General features: G+C 38.9%; 1 protein-coding gene across 6 annotated transcripts in view; it reads left to right on the forward strand.

The window, feature by feature from the left end:
• Positions 1–248: 248 nt before the first annotated feature.
• Positions 249–24,548, forward strand: part of EXOC7 (exocyst complex component 7) — a 41,561-nt gene continuing 17,261 nt past the window's right edge. The window contains exons 1-11 of one of the 6 annotated variants that reach the window (XM_063293039.1): positions 259–451; positions 2,622–2,687; positions 3,063–3,247; positions 5,147–5,252; positions 7,161–7,383; positions 10,367–10,420; positions 11,999–12,142; positions 12,831–12,998; positions 19,858–19,950; positions 22,973–23,118; positions 23,211–23,363. In XM_063293039.1, coding sequence (XP_063149109.1) covers positions 392–451; positions 2,622–2,687; positions 3,063–3,247; positions 5,147–5,252; positions 7,161–7,383; positions 10,367–10,420; positions 11,999–12,142; positions 12,831–12,998; positions 19,858–19,950; positions 22,973–23,118; positions 23,211–23,363 — 1,398 coding nt within the window. In that variant the 5' untranslated portion in view covers positions 259–391. Of the gene's footprint in view, positions 452–2,621; positions 2,688–3,062; positions 3,248–5,146; positions 5,253–7,160; positions 7,384–10,366; positions 10,421–11,998; positions 12,143–12,830; positions 12,999–19,857; positions 19,951–20,637; positions 20,707–22,972; positions 23,119–23,210; positions 23,364–24,548 lie in introns of all 6 variants that reach the window. The other 5 variants (XM_063293038.1, XR_010067185.1, XM_063293034.1 and 2 more) reach the window with 5 other exon arrangements.

A 24,548-nucleotide genomic window follows, 5' to 3' on the forward strand; every position in this document is an offset into this window, starting at 1 on the left:
TTTTTCAAGGGACAATCTCAGCAACACGGGCTTTATCCAAGTAACGCCGAACCAGGCGTGCCACGCGACTAGAGCCCCTCCCACTTCTTGACTCCCCCCAAGGCGTCTACACCGAGCAGCCTCAGATGCTTCTCCAAAATGGCCGACGTTTAAGAGACTCCGCTTTTCCTCCTGCAAAGGCAACGCCGGCATGGGCCTGCGCACGCTAGATCTCCGCCCCCGTTGCACCGCGCATGCTCGGCTGGCTCAGGCGAGCCATTCCTAGCATGGCGGCTTTTCAATACCGGAGGGGCGGGGAATGAGGCGGACGTGAAGCTGGGACTCCTTGACAGGAGCGCGAAGGAGGTGCCGGCCTCGTCTGTCAGGTTCCAGGGGTCGGTCTGCTCGCAAGATGATTCCCACGGAGGAGGCGTCCGCTCGGAGGAAGGAAATAGAAGAGAAGCTCAAGCAGGTGGGCGGGTGGTAGGGTCTTCTCTCCGGGCTCCCGTATCGGTCCCACTACATCCACTTTCCCCTGGGCTTGGCCTTTACCTGCTTTCCGGTCGCCTTCCGTGGGCCGCCCTGAAATCTGGCACTGGAGGCGGGGGGCTGACAGCCCCGAGTGGCCGAGTCCCGCCTGGGGGGCCTCAAAGGCACCGCGAAAGAAGGTCTGGAAAACCCTCTGCCTCTCGTGGCGGGATTCGCATGACCCCAACCCATCAACTCGCCAACCACTTCTTAGCCCAAGACGTTGGGAGAAGGAGACAAAGGGTTTGGTTTGTGTCAGTGTGTTGTGTAAACTCAGGAAAGTGACTTAACGCACCATGATCCAATTAATGGTGAATTAGAACATCGGTCAAAGAATGATGGTGTGTCTCGCTTCCAGTTAAATAAAGAATTGGGCTACAAGTTCTTCCAGTATGTGATGGCTTCTTTTTAAATATGAGCCATCCCCGTAGAATAACTTCAGGATGCATAGGACAAATGACTCTTATAGTGAGATAATTTAAAGAGATTTTTTTCTTGCAATCTGCAGGTAAGATGCAGATGGCAGGAGAGAGTTGGGGATGGAAAAATGCAAGCAAATAAAAGAGGGTGATTTTGAAGGAAACAAGATCATGGCATGATGGAAGGCTTGTCTGGAAGCCATTTCAGTATCACTGGAGCAGAATTAGAAATAAAGGTGGCAAATCAACTAGTAGGACAAGAAGTTAGAGACACTGGATTGCTGTGATTCTGCTACGTAATGTAAGAAAATGTTGCTCTGGGACAACACCTTGACAGCACCAGAGTCTTTGGCTTTGACTGTCCCACAAAATTCTTTGTTGCCCTCTGAGTGATTTAATATCTGTAGTAAACCATGACAGAAGTCATTTAGAGTGAAGTACAGTTGATATACAGCTCAATTGTATTTTGTCAAATAATTTCAAAGAAGTAGTTGATGTTTTTGAATCTGAATTTTCTAGTTTGACAGTGAATGAGATTTAATCTGAACAAGATAGAAGTACTATTTGTTGGTAGAATGTGTGATTTAGGATTGTGAATCATTATGACTTGGAAGGGATTGCATTCTATTTGAAAGATCAGGTTAGCACAATACTTCTTGATAATTAGCTGTCCTTGCATCTTTGGATGATGATTATGAAGGTGATTTTACTGTCAAATATTAAAAATGACAACTACAGTAAACAATGTGTTTATTCAACTATATTTGGTTTGCTAGTTTTGATCACTTTTGAATTAGTCTGATGTGGAAACTATTATTTATGCTTTGGTTACATCACATTAAGACTATTGCAGAGCATTGTTGGCGGGGCTATCTTTGAAGAGAATCTGAAGGCTTCAGTTGATCTAAAATTTGGCAGTTAAGATGGTTAACTGGTATAACTGGTTTCTAGTTGTTTTTCAGGTTCAGTTAAGTGTTGGTCTTAATTTTTAAACCTTTAAAAATGATTTGGAGCTAGGTTAACAGGAAGATTACCTTTTTCATTACAAAACTGCTGCCTGATTTGTGGAAGAGCCACTTTTGAAGGTATCCTCATCTGCAGAGGCCTATTTATTGGAGATGCATGTTCTTCTGTATCAATCCCTAAATATAGAATACTTTACCTTCCAAGCTGTAATTTGTATTCTTTCTCTACTTTTCAAAAAAAGAAGCTTGCCAGCATCTCCAGAATGTTGGGAACTACCTTCAAGTATCAGAAACAGTTTCTTCTTTTGATTGAAGAGTATACTTGGTTCTTCTATCCACTTGCAACCCCTCCCAAAGTTATAAAGAGAAATTATGGTTTATAAATATTTTTAAATTCTATTCATAATCAGTAGATTCAGGGTATAATTTAGCCAATGAACTCTGGTGTGGTATTTAAAATAAGAGCATGCTATTCAACATCCAGATCTTGAAAACCTGGTTTACATTGAAATATATGCAAAAGAACACTTGAAAAACAACTACTCCTGCACCTAGGTCATTATTAGGTTAGGTTATGGTGGCCATTTCCTAAGAATTTCTACTTTCCCTCTGAATAGGGTTGCATTATTTGGCAATCAAAATATTGTTGGGAATTTACATTAACTTTATATTCTGAACATTTATGTCAGTGATTGTGAGTGTATGTTTTTTTTTCCTTTTGTAACAATAGGAAGAAGAAACATTGTCTTTCATCAGAGAGAGTTTAGAAAAAAGTGATCAGCTCACAAAAAATATGGTAAGCTTATATAACTTACATCTTTTGGTGCAACCTGAAATCATCCCAGCAAGCTCCTCTTAAATTCATCTTGACAGAATTTCATGGCTTCAATGTAATGTATGTTTTGATCTTCTTTCCCTGTTTTTGCTTTCAGTATTATCTTGTCTAGTGAAAAACTCAGAACCTTGATAAAAAGTCTAGAATGTTGAGTTGACTCATCAAGGTCATTTGCCAATAAGGGATGTTGAACGTTTTCTATCATGGCTATCTTATACATTATGAATTGTATTATGTTTTATTTGGTAGAATTGCAAAGTAAAAGATAGCAGTGGAGATGATTGAAGAAAATGGTCTCAGTTGCCTATATCAGATTTTTCTTACTTTTTTGCTTAGGTTTCAATTCTTTCATCCTTTGAAAGGCGTTTGATGAAGCTGGAGAATTCAATTATCCCTGTACATAAACAAACTGAAAATCTTCAGCGTCTGCAAGAGAATGTAGAGAAGACACTCTTTTGTTTGGATCACATTATAAGTTACTACCATGTGGCAAAGGACACAGAGAAGATAATAAGGGAAGGGTGAGTTGATATGTAATAAAGCTGTTAGTCTGCTTTCTTTCAATGTTCCTTTTTCTTCCAAACAGAATACAGGAAGTCCTTGCTTAACGACTGGTCACTTAACGACCCTTCAAAGTTACAACAGCCTTGGAAAGGGTGCTTTACAGCTCGTAAAGCACTTCCGGCCATTGTGAAACATCATACCACCCCCCCTGCGGTCATGTGACTGCATTTCGGGCGCTCGGCGACCAACTCACATTTATGTGATCGCCATTTGCAATCTTCTGTGCTGGCTTCCCCAGAAAGTCAGTGGGGAAGCTGGCAGGGAAGGTTGCAAGCAGAGGGGATGGAGGGGAGGGGAAACTCTTTGTGGGGCTGCAAGAACGAAGCTCAGATCCTGAAGATTTCTGCTTTGTTCCTGCAGCCCCACCAAGGATTTCCCCTCAGTACATGGAGGGGAGCTGAAATCCTTTGGCTGGCAGGTCTTTCTCTCTGTTCACTTAACGACGCAGGAGATCACTTAACAGCTACAACTGGGAGTGCTGGGATGGTGGTTGTTCAGTGAATTTGCTCAATGACTGAAATTCCTGTCCCAATTGTGGTTGTTAAACAAGGACAACCTATAATTTCACTTGTTTTAAGGAGTGATGAATCAGAACAATATTTTCCAATATACATGCTCCTCTGATGTATGGACATTAACTTCCAGGAGTTTTAGCCAGCACATCCATTGTTAAGAATTCTGGAAGTTGAAATCCACTTATCTAGAATTTGCCAATTCTTGATTTTCTTGATTCCTGATTGACACAATTGTGTATTCTTATCTTTTTACATTACGGCACATTTGCATAATCTGAGGTCCCAGATTCACCAATGGCCTTTGAAAGCCCTGAGTATTGGATCCTAAAGACCTTCAAAAGTTGTTTCCAAATTAATTTTTAATGTAAAAAGATGAAGGAAATTACCAAGTACATGACTGAAAAATAGTCATAAATATTTTAATTAAATGGAGATGAAGTGACATTTAGTATTTTTCTGGCCCTCTGACTTTTTGGGGAGAGTGGAACTCAGACATGCCATTAAAAAGCAGATTGTGGGTTTCAGCCCTGAAAAAGTTGTGCACCTTTAGCATAGAGGCAGCAATGTGGAGCCCATCGCCACCTGCCTGGCTCTCTGTTCACCTGACCTTAAATATTAAAAGTATGTTTTAAAAATGAAAGATAGCATGCTATAAAGCAAAACTTTTAAAAATTGTTGCTAGTTGCCCAGAGTCACCATGGTGAAGTGAGCGGCCAAATAAATGGAATAAATAAATAAATGGTAATCCTCAGCATAATTTTTATTTCCAAGAATGCCTTTACATCAGTTCCATAGGTATTCTTAGAAAATCACAATGGGAGGTTGTGAGCAACTGCTATATTTGGTAGTGGATGTACCTGCTTAGAACAAAACACCTTTGGGATCTAGAGGGGATAAGCAGTAAACAGTCTTGCCTGTTTGCCTTCTAATACAGGAAAGCTTTGTCTGGCCATGTCCATTGTGGCAATCATTTTGGTATAGCTCCCATACCATACTCTCAGATGGTACTCTACCTACTGCCATGGGTAGTTGGGAACATGCAGTATATAAATAAACAAATAAATAAATGTGCCCCCCACAAAATGTCCCCTCCCCTTCTTATACTCAGATCTCTATCAATTATCTATGCGAGTGTTTCAAAGGGAACTTGCCAACTGAAACTCCTGAACTAGGTGAACCATTTACCTGGTCCTGGTAAATGACAGCAGGCTTTTCAGAGGGGGAATAAATAGAATTATTTTCTGGTCTCCAGGGGAAAATGGCAAAGAGCTTTACAGAGTTTTGTAGCAATCAGTTGTCTGATGGACCTTTCTTCCTGAATTATTGTTTTTTTCATTATAGCCCTACAGGGAGACTGGAAGAATATTTAGGCTGCATGGCTAAAATCCAGAAGGCTGTGGAATATTTTCAAGATAACAATCCTGATAGTCCAGAGCTCAATAAAGTGGTATGTAGTTTGTTTGAATATGAAAACGAATGAGCTCTGCCATACCATCATCCGTTCCAGCTGCAAACAGTTTCACGTCTACTTTAAAAGCAAGTCACGTTTGCCCACATACCCTCACCACCTTCAGATCAAAACAGGTTTGGTGTGATGGTGTCTGTGCTTCTGACTCTGGAACAGGCAATGAGCACTTTCAGCCAATCATGGCTTAGCCCAACCCAGCCAGTAACTGAACAGAGAGTACTTCACATTGGCCAATTGCTTAATTTAATTCCCCTCAGAGAGCCTCCACTGCAGTGGGAATTAACCATCCTCCTTTTCCTTCCTTCATGGAAAAAGAAGCAAATAATGTTCTAGTCTTTCACTCACACACAAACACACACACAGTCCATGTATTTTTCCACATGTATTTGTGAGCTTGTATTTGGGGTGGTAGTGGTTGCAAAACAGTGCTCCTGAGGGCTTTGATGGAGGAACAAATTCACTAAGAAGCCTTCTCTCTGTGATGCCAGATCTACTGGCATTATCCATAGAAGCGTTATCCATAGAAGCAAACCTAGTGAGAATTTCATCCTGGCAGAGTTGCACTCAGGAGTTTTTCCCTGAACTGGATTGAGGAAAAGGGAATGAGGACTGCAACTGGCAGTCAGTCCAGTGAGAAAGAAAACATCCATGAATGTGGGGTGATCTTGTTAGAACACAAGTTTAATCTGTAATTGAAGTGAGGGAAGAGGGGAAAAACTGGTTTTCCAAGGATTATAAGGCACTAGAGTGTTTACAAGTTTGAAACAGATCAGTTTCCTTGTGATCAAGTGTTTGTGTTCCTTGCAAAAGGGATCTTTGCTCAACTTACAGATTTTCTTTGAAACCTTAAGATATTTTTTTAAAGTTTAGACACCAGAGCTTTTTAAATAGGAACTATTGCTGAACTACATGCAGTGTTTCCATTCCCTTTATAAAAACTGTTTGTGTCAATTATTCACAGTATATTTTGAACATCAGTACAGCAGTACCATTTCCTTTTTAAAAAGGAAAGATCTACTTTAGAAAGATCTACTGACTAATCCGAAACTGCTTTTTGGAACTTGAGAGGTGAGAGAGAAGTTTGGGAGTCCTGAGCAACCAACTTCAGGGAGGAAATATACATATTTGTACACATAAATCATGCTTTCTGAATTACAGCTAGAACAGAGGGGCTGGGGAGCGTATCCAAGGTTACTGTGAAGTTTATTCTTGGTACTTGGTAGATAATTGCTCTGGTTTGTTCTGAGTTGGACTCTAGCTGTGCAGGTCCTGTGGATATCACTGGGACATGGTCTTGCTTAATTATCTTAATGATCTGGGAGGAGTTATCCCTGAGGAAGTGGACAGGGTTCTTGGGGCTGAAGTGCAACCTCTTGTGTGTTAGAGCCATACCCGTCCTGGTGATAAGTGCAACCTTGAAGCGAGGTGGTTCTGCTAACTCTGAAAGAAGCAACAACACACCCCCTCTTCAAGAAGCCATTTCATCCTTTCTCCAACCTTCCCCTTTTAGTGGTTGGTGTGCAGCTCCAAAGGGTCCTGGAGGAAACAGATTATCTAGACCCCTTTCAATCAGGCTTTATGAGTTGTACTCAGGTTCCCAATTATCTGTCAATTGTTGCTGTTGTTTAATTGTTCTTAATTTTTTTGTTTTAAATTGAGGTACACTGCCCATGTTTGTGTGATTTGGGCAGCCATACAAATACCTTGTTATTTTATGGCTATTGTTTTAAGTGACTACTTTTATTGTAAACTGCCCAGAATCCTCCTTGTGGGGGGAGATGGGTAGTCACAAAATTTGATAAATAAATAAAATAAATAAATTTTATTACCTTCAAGCTGTAGTAAACACCTCTGATCTTCTTTTATTCATGTTACATGTTAATCCAGAAATTGCTGTTTGAGAGGGGGAAGGAATCATTGGAATCTGAATTTCGTAGCCTTATGACCCGAAATTCTAAACCAGTTCCACCAATCCTTATCCTGGATCTCATCACTTTGGATGATGACCTAAAGACCCAAGAAGATGTGACCTTAGAACACGTTCCTGAGAGCGTCCTGCAGGACATTGTCCGTATTTCTGGTTGGCTGGTGGAGTATGGAAGGAACCATGGTATGTTGATTTAGGGATTGTGTATGTTTTAAGCTTTTGGCTAGCCCATTTTAGTTTGCCAGGCTTTCATTGTTGGCTAAAGTTTTGCCTCCCTATTTCTGTGTTCAGTGATTTTATCTTGTTCTTGATTACGTTGATTTGATTTTTGCCATTTTGGCTGTTTCTGATCTACTTTCAGAGTACTATACAAATAAGTGAAATTCACATTTCCACTGAGCCAGCAATGGGCCTAATGTGCTCCAGTGCAACATATAAAAATAATAAAAAGGAGGGGAATAAATAAATAAATAAAGCGAATGCTCTTTTGCCTCTGGACCCATTAGTTTCCTGAATATTTTAGTTTTCATGCATGTTTAACTTATGGCACAAAAAACATGTTTTAAAATGTGGTAACAAACAAATTAAGCAATAGGAAGCAAATTAAAAGCCTGGATTGTTAACTGAAAAATTAATAGAATGTGGAATGTATTCTGTTGCTATATTTAAATTAGTCATGGTGATCTTACCACATATCAAATATTTTTATTTAAATCACTAGTTAATTCTGCTTGTTTGGGATAGCCTATTTATTATGTGCTTTAGAGAACATGATGTTGACTTTTTACATTGCTTTTTAATAGGTATTTTACCTCCTTTTTCCATGTCAAAAATAGGAAGATGTTAGTTAGGTACCATAGAGTTGGGCTCAGTCACTGGGGAATACATGGACAGATGCTCACCATCGTCTCTAGTAATACCTTATAGTTCTTCCACAGTCAGCCTTATCATTTTGGTGATGCTATGTCAGTTTTACCTGTTGTCCTCCTCTCTACTTCACTCAACGTTGCAAAGCTTAGTCATTTATTCTAGTCTCATCATCCTCTCACATCATATGTGCAAAGTATGTCAGTTTCTATTTGCTGATCAATGGCTTAAGAGAGCAGTCAGTTTTTATTTGGACCAATTAATTTAAATTAGAGTCCCAGTGAGTGTTAGAGTGGTTCCTAATGGCATAATCTAAAACAGTATGTGCAGAAGACTCCTGTAATTTTTGCTGGATTTCTTTAAAGTAGTTGATGTCTTTAAATTCCCAAACTGTATTTCAAATGTACTTTAAATATTTGAGAATTAATACAGTGGAGAGTGCTTCAAAGGAATCTTATCAGATGTCTCTTACACATGCTTGAAAGACATATGAGCATGTCTTTGAATTATGGCCTAAGCCTTTTGAATATGTATAATTCCCATTTGTCAGAAAATTGTGTGGCTCCATGAATTCAGTCACCATATAGCTTCTCACTAATTTTAAGTAGAATTCTGAAAAATAAGATTTTTTTTTTTCTTCTAAGTCCTGCTGAAGCCAGGAGACCATCAGCTTGCTATATACCTTTTAACATCTTAGCAAAGTTGATTCTCTTATTCTGGTCAAAGCAAATGAAGCTTTTATCCATAAGTATTTAATTTTAATGCACTAATCAGAATGTTCACATTTATTGAAATCTAGAAACTGAGTTGAATCTGGTTCAGATTCAGGTGTGCTTTTTTTTTTTTTTTGCTGAAGTGAAGCTACTTTGACTTTTAACATTGCCTGGTCAGGGAAAGCCATTGGCTATCTATATAGACTGCTGTGGGCTCTAAGAATGGCATTGAAGTCTACAGTTTGAACTGGTGATATATCATCAGCCTGTTTTTCACCTTCAGTATAAAAATATAAGTGACTTGGTAGATTGCTAGGATAAATGAGATAAGAACAGCAAAAGAATCTGATCTTTAATAGACAAATTGTGCAGCAAATGAACACGAGTATTACAGAATTCAAACATATTTTTTCCAAAGAAAAGATATTTTGGAAGAGGAACTCTAGTTTGAAGAAACCACCTTAGCCATGTATACTTATTGAATTACTTTGGGCCAGTCACTCTCTCAGCCAAACCTTTAACAGGCTGGTTGAGGTAAAAAAGGGAAAAGGAGCACTGTTGTGTGCTGCCTTGAGCTCTTGAATGAAGAAGAGGGATAAAAATCTAACAAATAGGTAAAAGGTGTTTAACTCTTTTTCTTTCTCCATTCTAAATTTCCTTTCTTAAGGCTATGTTTCCTTTTACAAAGACAATGGCTGGCTTCACATGTAATTTGAAGCTCTAGGTCCCCTGCGTGAAGCCTGTGCGTGCAGAAGTGCCTGGCGATACAGTATCTACCAAATTTCCTGTCCTACTTGCATGTATTTTTAATCATTTTAATTAAAATAGCAAACAAGAAATGAGCATGGTGAAATGAGCATCAGCTTCAAGCACAAATTTTAATTTCCAAAGATACCTCTAAGCCCCAAAAACACTGAAAACATAGTCACAGTGGTTGGATCCCATAATGAGATCAAAACCAAACATGCTACTACTTTACAGCTTGAAAATGCATTCATTCCAGTCAGTGCCAGGTTTCTGCAACATTCCCTTGCATGTAATTTTTAGTTTGCTTTTAAATTCTAGTGTAAATTAAAAAAAAAAGCTCAGGACATAGATGGAAACTTATTGGACAGAGATTGAAGTATACAAAAAATACAGATGAGTTAAAATGTGGCATGATAAGATATGCTCATTTCAGCTTCAGCCTCTGTTTCATTCACCTATGCTAATCCAAGGGGAAGAGTAGTTTCCAAAATTCCCAGCCAGGTCAGAATTTCTTTTTCTTTTTTCACTCTTTTTAATTCTTTTTTTCTTGTAGTATACTTTATTTCATTTCTTGTAGTTTTTAAGTATTTGTTGAAAAAAAATTAATAAAGCTATATATATACACATACACACACACGCACACTGTGTGTGTGTGCGTGTGTGTGTAGTTCCTATAAAAAGCAAAGAAATCTTTCATTGCTTCCTTTTTTTTTCCTGAAATAATAGTGTAAACAATATGTTATTTCTGCTAGTAGAAGGAACTTACTTGCTTCTTCTGGGCACATCCATGAGCTTTGCATGTTTCTTGACATCAGCTGCTTACCTTTCTCTGTCCTCAGCAGTCCAGCAACAAGAACCACAGGAACAGTTGATATCTTCAAGTCCAGTCTGGAGTGAGTAGGAGAGGGGGAAGCCTGGGAAGTTGTGAATTTCTTGGCGAAAATAGGAAGGAGTAACTGGAAGAGGGTTCAGATCTCCAGAGCAGCTTTCTATATATGCAAACCCCAGCTGTTCTGGGACTGTGGTTTCCAAAATTCCCAGCCAGTAGGGGCATTCTGGGAGTTGCAGCCCCAACATGTCTGGGCTTTCAGATTGGGGAAGGTTGTTTTAAATGTGGATGAAGCTGGGAGGTAAGGGACAGGAAGTAACACTACCACATGTCTCTGGTTATTACAAGAAAAACACAAAACAAAAGGATAAGATTAGTTCTCACTGCTGAATCTTGATGTGTTTTGTGTGTGAAGTGAACTGTAATCCCTTGAAAACTCTGTGTTATTTGATAAGGGGCCTGTTTGCATGGGGTTAAGTGTCCAGCTTAGTTTGTTTGAGCTCCATTCATGTGAAAAGCTATACAGTAAGAAAAATTGTGGAACTTCCCATTTTACTTCCATATTAACAGTCCTTTTCTTAAGACTGTTTCTTGTTGATAGCATAAGGCTACTTCACTCTATATACAATAAATGAGCAGATGCTCCAGTATATCCATACAAATTACGTAGATTTGAATCTAAATTAAATTAATTGGATTTCCTTTCCATGGAAATTATTTGTATTTAAATCATAATTAAGATGTCCAATTAGTTTCCATAAAGCAGACTTGTGGGTAGATCTGTCTATTTCCAGTTCAGGTTTCTCATCTTTTTGTTTGTAATTCTTATTTTGACATCAGTCTGTGAGAAAAAAAGCGCAGAGACTTGCTTTCTTTTATTTTAAAAATTGAGGTGCATTGTTTGCACTGTGTCCTAAAATACAGTTTGGCACCTTTGGGGGGTGGGGTCAAGAATTGAAATGCACAGAAGAAACAAACTCTAAGGGGATGGAATTGATGGTTGGAGAGAAGAGAGCCACGACATGACAGTACTCCAGGTAGCTGCCTCCCTGAGTTGTTTTTGGTTGCAGAGGGAAAGTTAAAGGGATAGATATATTTTCTTAAAAAGTTGCAGGAAGATTTATTTCAGGGATGGGGGAAATGATAATTTAAGGAGGGAATTTGCCATAGCGCTCATCCCTTACCTTATAGTCTTCGGTTCTTGCACTGTGTGTGTTTAAAAATGACAGTTCTACTGTAAGCGTACAATTCCAATATCTTCCTAATACTTGAACTTGTAGTTGATTTGGCCAAATTTAACTCAGCCACCCATTTAATCATCCTGCAGCAGCACTGGATGAAGTAGACTGTTGTGTACACAGGCTCAGAAAAGCCCGTTCATTTCAGTAATTCAGCATTACTGCTGCTCCGAAACTAACACAGCTGCTGTTCTCAAGCATGAAGCTGTAATTTGGCTGGAGGTGATCACTGTAGTGGTTCTGCAGTGCAACTAATAACTCACATCATTCCCTGAGGTAGCCCCATGTCTTTTGGTCCTAATTGTTGACTGCCTACCTTGCAGCCTAGCTGCAAGGAGCCCCCTAATATTCAGATAGGTCTCTCTTGGGTGACTTGGTTTATCTTCATTTTCTTTGCGGTACAGGTTTTAACTGTCTGTGTGAGGAGAAGCAACCGCCTGCAGGAGTCCAGAAGGGAAGCCTAAGGAACAGAGCCATTTCCCACACCAGCATAGCTTCTAGGGAGAGCTTTTTAGAGCGAGCAGTCAGAGAATTAGAACACAGCTCTAGTAAGGGTAGGAGACTGAAATTTAGAAGGCATAATGGAATTCTAGAGAAGGCAAAAATAATTCTGCATGCTTTGAAGACCCTGTGTTGGTATTTATGATGTCAGTGCATAAGGCTTGGCTTCTGAAAAGGTTGCTGAATCACTTCTTCCAGCATCCCTGGTTGTTAGCTATATTGGTTAGGGCTACTGGGATTTGTAGTTCAGCAACATCTGGAGAGCTGCACATTGTGTACCCATGCATAAGTCATCTTTGGTAACTGTACCGAAGTGTTGTGTTTTTTTAATGAGCAAACATGTCTAGACTTGACCTACTGATCTATTTGAACATATTTTCTTTCACAAACTGATTTTTGCTAACTTTATATTTTCTAGTAAAGCTTCATGGATATAGCTTGCTTCAGATGCATACTGGGGCATAATGCTGCTTGCTTTTTACTTTTCTGTTTCTTGTTTAAAAGCAATGCATTTTAGTAAATAGAAGTTTCCTAAACTAAAAATGCTGAATTTATGTAAAAAAAAAAAAAGATGAAGCAGTTTGACAGCATGGTTCCTTTTTCCAATAACCAGTAAGCATAATCCATGTAACTGAAACTGACGAGCAATTTTCCTGTCACATTATCTTGCCATCAGTACTTTGGAACAATAACAGAAGCGAAGTCTCCTTTGTAATACGCATTATTTTTTTCTAGACTTCATGAACGTTTACTACCAGATCCGTTCCAGCCAGCTGGATCGCTCTATCAAGGGACTGAAGGAGCACTTTCGCAAGAGTAGTTCTTCCTCGGGCGTTCCGTACTCCCCTGCTGTTCAGAACAAAAGGAAAGACACGCCAACCAAAAAACCCATAAAAAGGCCAGGTTAGTCCAAACTTTCAGATACAACTTCTATGTAATTGTCTTGGAAAATCACATCCAGGACATTTTTCCTTGCTTTTTAATCAGTATAGTTTGGGAGGTAAAAATCCCTTTGTTTTAGGATTATTATTTGATCCCATATAATATACATACGTAGGGTCAACAGACCACTTAAATTTCCAAGTAAAGATCTTGCAAAACCCATCAGGCAAGTGATGGGAGGTAGAAATGCCATTCCTTGCATTAGTGCTGGCCCAAGGCTGAAGCATTACACCAATCCCACAACAGCGCCCTCTGTATCCATTCCTGTCCTGTCCTGTTAAGGTCTCCTTAGACCAGATATCTCCAGCCATGGGCTCAGTTGCAGAATGACTCCTATAGATGGCTGCCTAGTCATAGATTCATAATGGGTGTGGCTAATCACAAAGCATTTGTTTTATTGAAAGGCAACGCAGGGAAGCTAAATAAATTACTGGATAGCAAGTGCCCAACTGGATTGCAGTATGTAGCTGACATTGGCTGATCTCCAGAAGCTGTATATGGTCAGAGCTGATTTATATTTGCATTAGAGACCACTAGGGCATACCAGGGCTTTAGCCCAGGCAGACACAAACCGAGACCCACCATCTCCAAAGAAACCAATGGCAAGCCTTTTCTGTATAGCTGCCAAGAAAATGGCATGAATGTGTCAGTGAGGTCAACAGAAGTCAAGCTTGACTTGAAAGAGATTTTATTTTTTGCATACTAAGTGGATTCAAAGCCTGAATGCAAGACAGAAATGAGATCTGATCTACAATATAAGCAAGTATCTTAAGGAACCAGTAGCTTACTCTTTCTCATACTCCACATTCTCAGTTGACACAGGATCTGCTCATTCACTCATTTCATTCTCCCTTTTAGAATAATCTCTGCCAAGCTCTCTCTCCTCTTCTTCACTCTTCTCCTCACTTCTTCTCCTGCCGTGTTGCCACAGATGTGCACAAACCCATATCCATCCCCTCCCCCCTCAAATTATTTCATCATTCTCTCCAGTCCTCCTTTACTTCCTTCCTATCTCAGCCCTGTCTCTCTAACCCCTCCCATCGTTCTGATGATCTAAAGCCTAGTAAAAGGGCATCTATTCTCTTCACTCTCCTCTGTAATTATTCAGCGGAGTAAAGGCCTTAATTTTACTAGATTCTTAAAGTTAACTATTTATTTAGTTATGCGTTTTTTTTAAAAAATCTCTTTAAGCCAATTTTCTGAGTGATTATTTTTTATTAAGATTCTCTTACCTTCTAGCTATTCTTGGGCAAATCACTTCACATATAATGAATTTAGAGTGTAGCTGATAGTTGAACAGAAAGGATAAGTGCTTGGAGAAGGCAATAATTAAGGCCTCTATTCCATACCAACATTTTCTTGCCTTTGAGAAAATAAGTTTGCAACATAATGTTTCAGGAGGGAAACTGCAGCATGAAGCTGTGAATTGTAGGTGCTTTTTTATAGAAGACATAGATGAATGGGGGGTTGTAGAGGATTCAGGTTAAATTGTCAGGCATGAAAATATTGTAATTGTAATTATAATTATTATTTTTGTGAATTTTTTTATTTTTAATTATATTATTGACAGTCCATATCCCAGGTATGTGTTTTGTGTGTCCTTTCTGCAGCTTCTCAGTATTACTTTTTCATGTGCTGAGATGCAGTTTCAGGCCTATTACTGCTGCTACCGAAGGGAGTGCTTGGCATACCCGAATGGGACGTCTCAAATCTAAGCCATGTCCTAGAGTTCTTCCTGAAAGCTGGCCAGTACTGAGAGAAGAAAAGAAAATTGGTGCTAAATTCTTCTATTAAGTTCAACTTCACATGTGTGCATCTTCGTTAGTCTGTCAGATGCTCCCCACTTCCCTCCACAGCTATAGGCAAAACCTAATTATTGAGCTAAAGGCTTTCTCTTCTTTCTCCCAGTGACATTCACCTAAAATGACAGATGCTGTCTGAAAGGGCATACAAATTCCTCTGGTTGTAAGGCAGTAGATTCAGTGAATTCTGTTTTTGACATTTCCAGCCAGGAAAACATCACGTGCGTGGAGTGGAGGGGCAGTTCAGTGGATCAGATAGGACTAATTTACACACTTAAAGAATGTTGTCAGATGTGGTAAGCCACTTGCCCATAACACCTATAATGAAACAATTGCTTCTCATATGCTGGGCAAGCCAGGTCTGCTAGCAATTTGAATTGATCTGCCAGGAAAGATAGCTAGTACGTATCTAAAAGAGCCCTACAGCAAAGCAGTCTGACAAAATAATGGAAGATAATTGTGTCTTCATAATTCTTTGGCAGGTAAGAAATCTTTTTCCCAGAAATGATTCAGCTCTCAAGGGCAGTTCTAGAGGAGAAATTCTAGTGTCTCTGTCAAATTGTCACTCTTGGTTTCTTTTGTTGGAATGCAATCATCCCTTATTTTGTCTCCTATCCATCTTGGATGATAGGCAAAGAAACACCTATTCCATTTTCTGTAAATGTTAAATCCCATCCTCCTAATCAGTTTTAAACTTCTGAGTTCTGTTCCATGTGATACACTTCTCTAATAGAAGTGTATCACAAATTGTATAAGTTAAACTGACTTCTATAAATCTGTGCTGCAGAAATATTAGATCCAGTATGCAAGTGAAATATTCCCACCAAAGGACACTAGATCTTTTTGGAGAGCTTACTTTCATATGAACTGTCGCATATTTTTAAATTGTGGTCACTCGTGCATCTGTACCCTGCTTGTAGTCAAAGTGTAAAGAAAGTTGTAAGGAAACTTTCCTTCAAGAAAAGTGTTTAATGCAAAGAAACTGTAAGCCAGTATGTTCAGTAATTGCTTGGAACTTAAGATCAGTTAGTTAAACAAAAACAAAAACTCTCACATCCTGTCAGAATTAAAGCTGACACCTCCACCCCCAGCAGAGAGGTTATTGCATCAGAATGACTTCTGAACAAAAACCTCTGAAGAATTCTGTGGATCCATTTTGAAAATAATGTTTCTTTCTCCAAGAAGTACCGTTTAGTCCTCCTCTCTAGGCTGGCTACAAGTCATCTGCTTGTTCTAAGTTCACCTTCCTGCTGGTGAAGGCTAACTAATCTTCTGTACAAGAATCATTGAATGCTTCCAGGATGCATGCATGGCAATAGTTTTCTGAGGGCAGCTGGGTAAGATTAGAAGCAACAGCTTGTTCCTCTTCTCCTGTTTGATCACTGCTTCTACCTTGAATGTGATGCCTTCATTAGTAACCACCACGCTATCCCACTTGGTTCAGAAGTGCCTAATCAAGAGAAATAAATCTAGAACAAAGGCATTTGACTTCCAATAGAATCCATCAAGGCGTAATTAGGATGCTAAGTACTCTGCTCTTCAGTAGCACAGAATTAATACCCAGCAGCATTTAGTGTGTCTGGAGATAAACATAGTTAATTGTTCTTATGTAAATTGGAGGAGGATGCTAAGACATGAAGGGTCCTTATCTGTGGAGAGCATGGATGGCTAACGCTGCAGTCTTGCATTGGGATTAGCTCATGCTGATGCTTGCTGCATACATAGTAGCGAAACTTGTATTGAGGTTACCAACAAAGAAAGGAAGTTTTTCAGTTATGGGGGAAATAAAGCCATGTGCATCTTAATGTGCCATAAATCGCCTAGAAGAAAATTAGATCTCTTTTTATTCATATAACAGATCTCATAATTTATTGCAAATCATATTTTTTTACTTGAACGTTATAGCATTGTTAGAAACCGTCTAAATATAATTTACCTATGATTTGCAATCTTAGTTTAAAAATACTTTAAAATGAATTCTTTAGTCAAGAAATGACATTTAATGAAGCACAAATTCAGCATGGACGTCACACAATCAGTTTTCTTGCTATTAGTGAATCAATTTCAAGTATATTGACTACCATCAGAAGTTAGCTTAGATTGACATTTGTTAATGCAATAGTATTCATGCCATATTGGTAACCTTGCTGGTGATATCTCCCTGCCCCTCATGCGCATTGTGTTTATCTTGTTTTGAAGTGAATCTTGGCAATCCATACGGTACTCTGGTTTTTCTCCATGTCATGTAAATCTTTCATCCTTTGCATATTATTCTGAATACATGAAATGTGAGTTAAATTAACACAGCACATTTTAGAACTGATGTTTGCTTTTTATGGAGTATATTGCATATATACACCCCATTTATGGTCACAGTGTTTTTTATTTACTTTGAGGCCAAATACTTTTGGTTTCAATACAACACGTTCCACTTGAACCAGATGTAATAGTAGTATAATAACTTGTAGCCGTGGTGAGATTCCTTGTGCCACTACTATTCTATTATCACATGTCAAGTGTAATGTCACACTAATATTGGGTCAAAATGTAATATGCTGTATTGTGTATGGATGATATTGCAAACCCAGGACTGTCTGGATGTTGGGATTGCCTTGTTTTGTTGTTAGCCTTTTGGCAGAAGTGCAATGTTACTTTCATGATGCATTTGAAAAAATATTCTCTCTGCTCCCATTAGAGTCATAAAGGTTTTTTTTTTTAACTTTTCCAATTTGTTCAGTTTTGGGAGGTTGTACCTGCAGTAGATTTCTATGAAATAACAGCTGCAGCCCAGAGAAATATATGGTGTTTGTGTACTCCAGCCTGTGCTCCTGCTTCCATTATTTATTTTGTTGCACGTTTACTAATACTTCTCATGTAAAACCAAGATTTGTTTGTAGACTGACATGTTAATACTTTCTCTTTTGTGCTTTTTTCAGTGTTTCTTAGTTGCCACATCCTGCTTCGGCCACAGTTTAATGCTTTCTTTTTAAAAAATGGGGGGAGGGACGTAATTGTTCTTTTGAACACATGAACACCGAAGTCCTAGGGTTGGAGAAGAAAATAGCTTGACCTCTTGTCCCTTTTTTAGTTTTTATTGCTAGGAAGAGAGTGAGAGGCGAGATGGCCTGTTAAATTAGCTCTTGGTTTCTGTCACCTGTGGGTCTTCTGGGTGCTTGCCCTGTTTTGTACAGATCGAACTTTCTCTTTATTTTCTCTTTTTGTTAAAATCCTGCTCTACCCATGGTGAGAATGCTCAGGAATAACACGCAGCTAGTGTTATTTCTTTGGTCAGTTGTTCCTGAGAGAAGGGAATGCATTTCTTTTGTGGCCTTGAAAGTAAACCTTCACTGAGGAATCTAGTAAAATGTTGTGAAATCTTGACTTTGTTAATTGCTTTTTGCTTAGAAACTGAATATTCTGAGTCTTTCCATTTGAGGCATGAAGCCTAAAAATTATGTAGTTTCTTCTAAACTGATTGAGCATCAGCTAGAGATGGCATTTTTTCATATATACTGTGAAATCTGTCCCTCTCTACCAATTATCTGCAACATTCCAGACATTACCAGGTCCTTCTCTTATAATGATTGCAGTTAAAATGAGCGGGTGGGTTTTGGCGGAATCCTAGCATACAGCGTATGAGGGTGTCTAGCTTGAGACCCTAAATACAATTAGTTGACTTCCCTTTCATTCATACAGAGCAACTCTTTGGAATAAACTGACTGTTTTCCATGTTTGTGCTCCCACAAGTCAGCTAAGGTAGGTCACTGACAAGGGGCTTAAAATACAGTTGACTTAATGCAAGCAGTTGCCTGCAAAATGCCTGCTGAAGTTGCTCTTTAGCATACACTTTATTTTCCTCTTGGATTCAAAGTGGCTATTCAAAGAGTTAATCAAATAATTAGGTTCACAGTATGAATGGAAAAACAAAATGATTAAAACAACGTGATATAGTTGACAGGCAGTATCTTCAAAACCAGCAAAAGGCCAGTTAACCCCAGGGTAAATCTGCCTTCTCAATCTCCTCCAGAAGCTTCCCCAAAGAGCTGTATCTGGCCAAGACGATGAGACCAACTTATAGATGGAGAAGGCATGCCACAGTGACAGCAGAGCAAGTGAAAAGGCTCAGTTCATGGTAACTGCCTGCTTCATTTCTGTAGTTAGAGGAACTCTGACACTGCTGTCCACAGCAGCCTGCAGAAGACACGCTATATAGACACGTTTTTCAGGGTCAGATGCTGCATCTTTAATGTGTGAAGAGGGCCTTGATTCAAACATTAGGATTTATTTGTTTGTTTATTATTTGTAACACTTTTATACTATATGTTACTCAAATCCTTAAGACTTTTGTATATATGGCAACATCCAGCCAACCCTGACAGATCTCAAAAAAGCTACTCAGGGTTATATGTGGATAGGAGACTACCAAGAAATCCTAAGGCTGTAAACTGAAAATTGAAAAAAACACCCTGGCAGGGGACAGTGTGAAAGCACTTCTGTGTTCCTGCTAACACTGCCCCCACCAAAAAACCCTACATGTACCTGTCCACACACACACACAGAGTGCTGAAGTAGATTAAAACAGTATTTACAGCAGAATTTTAGATGTCCTGATGGTTAATGCCTTTATCTTTTATCATGAAAATGTCATGTAGCTATTCCATACTAAATCATGGTTAAAATATTACTGCTGGAATGACTGTTCCATACTTTATGCTTCCCAATCGATACAATATGTAGTTGAAATAGAGGATTTCAGTGCCTTGGACAGCATTTCAAATTAAGTTCATATTGAGGAACTCTTTAACAATCTCTCAAAGGGAGTCAGCAATTACTGCATATTAAAAGGACACACAGCAGGAGAGTTCTGTCCGTATATACATAGAGCATTCTCACGGTTGGCTAGTGCTCTCACACTTGATTTGGAGGACCAGGTGCTGGTGGAGGATTGCTTGGTGTTTTTGTGTCTCATTCACTTCCAAGGTCTCTTTGTCTCTCCTTTCTTATGGTTCTGGTGACAGGCACGATCCGTAAGGCTCAGAACCTTCTGAAACAATATTCTCAGCAATGTCTAGATGGGAAAAAGGGGGCCTCTAACCTCATTCCTATAGAAGGTAATCACTTCTTTCTCTTTTTCTCACTCCTGGGTTCTAATTTGGGTTTTGGATTTCTATATGCAAGGCTTCTGTTAGCCTTTAGCCTCACTGATGGTATGCCTTCAGGTCACACTAGAAATAACAAAGCTTGTTTAAGAGTCAAAAAGCAAAGAGAACAAAAGTGATGAATATGAAAGACAGAGTAGTGGGTAATTGTTTACACAGCTTGAATATTTGCAAGTCACCTAAATTTAGGGCCATCGATTCTGTGATGCGGTCTGATTGGCTAACAGAAGTTCCATGGTAGCTTGGGGACCTTTTCTTTCACATTCTATCCCTATACACTTCATTTCCAAAGGTAGTAGCCCTTTCAACCTCGATTAGATCAAGTTTGTTCACCTGAGGTGCAACTTCCTGCTGTCCCTTCCTCCTCCTAGGGAGTCTGTGTTGAAGTAAAGGCAGCAGCAGTTGAAAATTGTGGTTGCACTTACTTTTGACTACCCAGGCTGCATTGCATCATGACTTTATCCTGCTTGAAACTGCTACTACTGCTGTAATGCTCCAACATGGGGTAGTAGGCTGTGTTGTCAGGAAAAATGTTTCTAAATGTCTGATGAGCCAGTAAAACCCGAAGGACAAACACTGGTGCTGTGATGGTCCTGGATAAACCACTCCTTCTGTTAATGCCCGCTGACATCTCACTAGGTCATGAGCATGACTTACGAGTTAAGCATCTTTCCGATTCCTTGGTTGACAAGCACGGGCCAGTTGCTGGTAAGTACATGAAACTTAAGGCTGGCTAATTTGACTTCTTCTTCTTCTTCTTTTTTTAACATTTCTTGCAATATTCTCTTAGAATGCTTCCAGGTAAAATGTTGTTTTCCAGAATTAGAATGTCTGAAATCTGGAAAATATAGAGGAGCTGTGCTGATCACTGTGCTGATCCTTACTGATTTAAGAGGGCAACCTGAGAGTTAACAGGGCCAAAGAGGAAGGCACAGAAGAACATTCATTGACTCTAGGAGCATGTCTCCTTTGTCACTCTTGTTCTTATCCTCATCCCAGTTAGTGTTAGGCCGTCATACGGGATTCTTTGCTCACTCCTTCCTGCCTATTTTCAAATCTTGGTTATTAATCTTTTTCACTTTCCATTCTGCTGGAGTGCATTTCTATACACTTTGAATAGGCATGTTCCACATACTTGAGTGATGGATAGATGTGCAGGTTCTCTTGGCAGCATATGAAATTGAGCAGATAGTGTGTCCTTACAAAGTCAGAAGGAACATACAAGAACTGGAATAAAATACCTTCATTCTGCTAGCTTTTTCATCTTACAGAGCCCCTAATTTTATAGTGAGCATTTCTTATATTTTTTCCCCCTCAGTTAATAGAATGCACTCTGTTTATGGCATGGGTATGTGTAAAGGCAAAATAGATGTCTGTTCTTTCCCTATACATCATGAAGGATATCACTGCAATCATTTTGTGCAGTAGGTAGCATGTTGTAAATTTATTTCTGCATAGTCAGTGCTATACATCCTAGTGACTAGCAGAAAGTAGGTAAAGCAGTCACAGGACTAGTAGAGATACCATTTTCAAGCAAGAGTCTAAAAAAAAACCTTAATTTGGCATTAAATGAAAACTTGTCCTTGTCCCTCCCAGAGCCCAGACATTGTAGCATCCTTATGTTGAAAGATTGTTCCGAAAGCCTCATTCTTAATTCTAGCTTTAGATAAAACCAATTACCCTTCAGTTCAAAATATAATGCAGAAATGTATTGCTTTTTGTGGACTAGACTGCTTGAGATTGAAGGAGGGGAAATATTATGTTTGAAAACTTCTTGGGGGGGTAGGGAGGGAAGTAAACTCATTTTGCATAGAAAACCGGCCAGCTGGAAAGAAAAGAATGCATCTCTTCAACCAGACATGCTGGTTTTCTGAACACATGTAGCTTTACCAATGTGAACATTCATCAAACTCTGTCTAAGCAGTTTGATGTCATGCAGTTGGGTAAGAGATGCATCATAGGACTCTGCAGATTGGGTGGATTGGATGCTGGATGAGAAAACATCAGCCATGGAGAAGCAAGGCAGAAGAATCAGATGGTGGAACTGTTAGGGCATCATATACCAACTCTTATTTAATGAATGAATTCTAGGGGAAAGAATATTTCCAAATATTTCTATAATTTCATTATTTATTAATAATGTGAAAAGTTATAGACACTCTTTCAAGCATATTAATTACTTCCTTTGAAACCACTTCTTCTTTTGACTGAAGATAGAGGAGCACTTTGGGGACGTACCAAGTTCTTGTGGCATGAATATTTTTAAAGGAATCATTCTGCTTATAGTATGATTTTATTCCTGGACTAAGGACTTCATTAAGAATGGAGTATCTTATTATAGCCAGTAAAACCATATCTGAGCCTAGTCTGTTGAGAGTGTTGCATTGTTTATTTAAGAAACTAGAAATTTTGTAAGTTTGTCCCACTCTGACTAGAGAATTTACAAATGATAACTATTAAATGAATGGTAATTGATCCTTCTTAATCAAGTTGTAAATTAATCCCCAAATCCCTAGTTAGAAGACTACAAGAATAGGAGTTTTGCAGGTTTTAGCAAAAAATCTATTGTCAAGGCACTAATTAACAGTATTTTACAGTAATGAACGTACAAGTGAAAGATGTTGAATTATTCACATTTGGCTTTCTATATATGTACATACATCTTAAGATACTTTATACTATCCCTTTTACAACACCTGATAAATTTTATCTTGTTGATAAAAGGATGGAATATCTAATATCCATTAGATGTACAGTATGTCAGGTGGGTGAGTTTACCTTGGCAGGTTTATTTGTGATTATATAAATGGCATAAAGTTGGGTCACTTACACAATTGGTAGACTGTTGATTTTTTATGTAATATGTACTGTATAATACAGTTTCCTGCTATATTTGACTGTTCTGTATTTGTGCATATGCTTATATGTCAACTAAAAGAAACTGGCATCTTACATTCTTCTACAACCCACCTAGGGAGAGATGACATGTTGGACATGGAGATTGATGCGTACATCCACTGTGCGAGTGCCTTCATAAAACTGGCCCAAAGCGAGTACCAGCTACTAACTGAAATCATCCCGGAGCATCACCAGAAGAAGACATTTGATTCCCTTATTCAGGTCCCTTCAAAACTCAGCATGTCCTTTCTTTGGCTGTAGTTCAAAATCCCATGTTCACTTCTCTAACTCACCCAATATTTGCTTTTCTATAGGAGTCTTTAGACAACTTGATGATTGAAGGGGATAACATTGTTTCTGCAGCCCGGAAGGCCATTATACGTCATGATTACTCAGCTGTGCTGACTATCTTCCCCATCCTAAGGCACTTAAAGCAGACAAAGCCAGAATTTGATCAGGTTTTGCAGGTAATTGGTTAGCAATTAAACTAGAACCCACTAGGCCACATACACTCAGAATGCAGTGTCTAGTTTTTCATGGCAGAATGGTGATGGTTGCCAACAGTTGGGAACTATAGCAGTTTGATTGACAATATGCATGTCCATAGTCAAATGAAAGAGTAATAGATATGAAAATCTATTCTACCATAGTTGGCAATATGAAAATGCAAATGTACACTCTGGTCTAGTAAGCAGAACTAGTACAAAACTCAAAGGAGACAGTTCACAGAAAGCAGGAGTGAAGTGAAGCAAAAACACGGGTTGGTGACCACTACTTCTACCTGCTATTCCAGCAGGAGCCATAAGTCTAGGAGGATCCCCGAGTTGCAGGCCTTCTCCTTTATGGTAGTGCCATTTCATTAAGAGTTCTGGAACCAGGGAGCTTCTAAAGAAACAGCATCTCCCTCTTGCTAGGATAATCCTGTTCTGCCTTATCCTGTCCCTCATGGCCTTCAAGCACAAGGTCAGGACTTCCACAGGAGATATACAGCTGCGTATCATCAACTTTCATTCAAGATAGATAGTAATGAAATTAATGAACATTCCACATATAGTATAAAATAGATCCCACATGCCCAACTTAATTTAAAAAAAAATGATTTGCCACTAAAAAGAGGGTCTCTAAGCAATGGTTTATAGCAAAGATGGTCTTAGTGTGATCTTATTCTTAATCTTGTTCAGCTTGACCAAATAGAAAGGTGGAAACTGGAAACACGGCACCTTTGAAAACTTAAGCAAACTCACTGCTGTGAAATGGGTGGCCATATAAATCATTTACAGAAAGAAAGATGAAAATGATGTCTAACTATATAGTGGAACTAGATCAAAATGGGCTTTCATAAGGATTGGACATGTTAATTTGCGTTGCAGGACCAGGGAAATCAACATAAGGAATATTGATGATGTGCTCCCTTGTGCCTAGAGGTGCACAGCTGAATTCTACATTATCTGAAACTTCCAGAGAGTTTTCAGATATAGTGTTCATATTTCACACAGATACAGTGTCAGTTCTTATGTGACTAACAGGTTAGATGTTGTTGTTGTTGTTATTTAAACTTGGACAACTCACAACAATCAAATAAATTACAATAAAACATAAAAAATAAAGAAAAAAATGGCAAGCATGATGAAGTGAGGGGTCTAGATAAAGAG

Source organism: Candoia aspera, chromosome 2, assembly GCF_035149785.1.
Source record: "Candoia aspera isolate rCanAsp1 chromosome 2, rCanAsp1.hap2, whole genome shotgun sequence".
In the NCBI taxonomy this organism is placed as follows: domain Eukaryota; kingdom Metazoa; phylum Chordata; class Lepidosauria; order Squamata; family Boidae; genus Candoia; species Candoia aspera.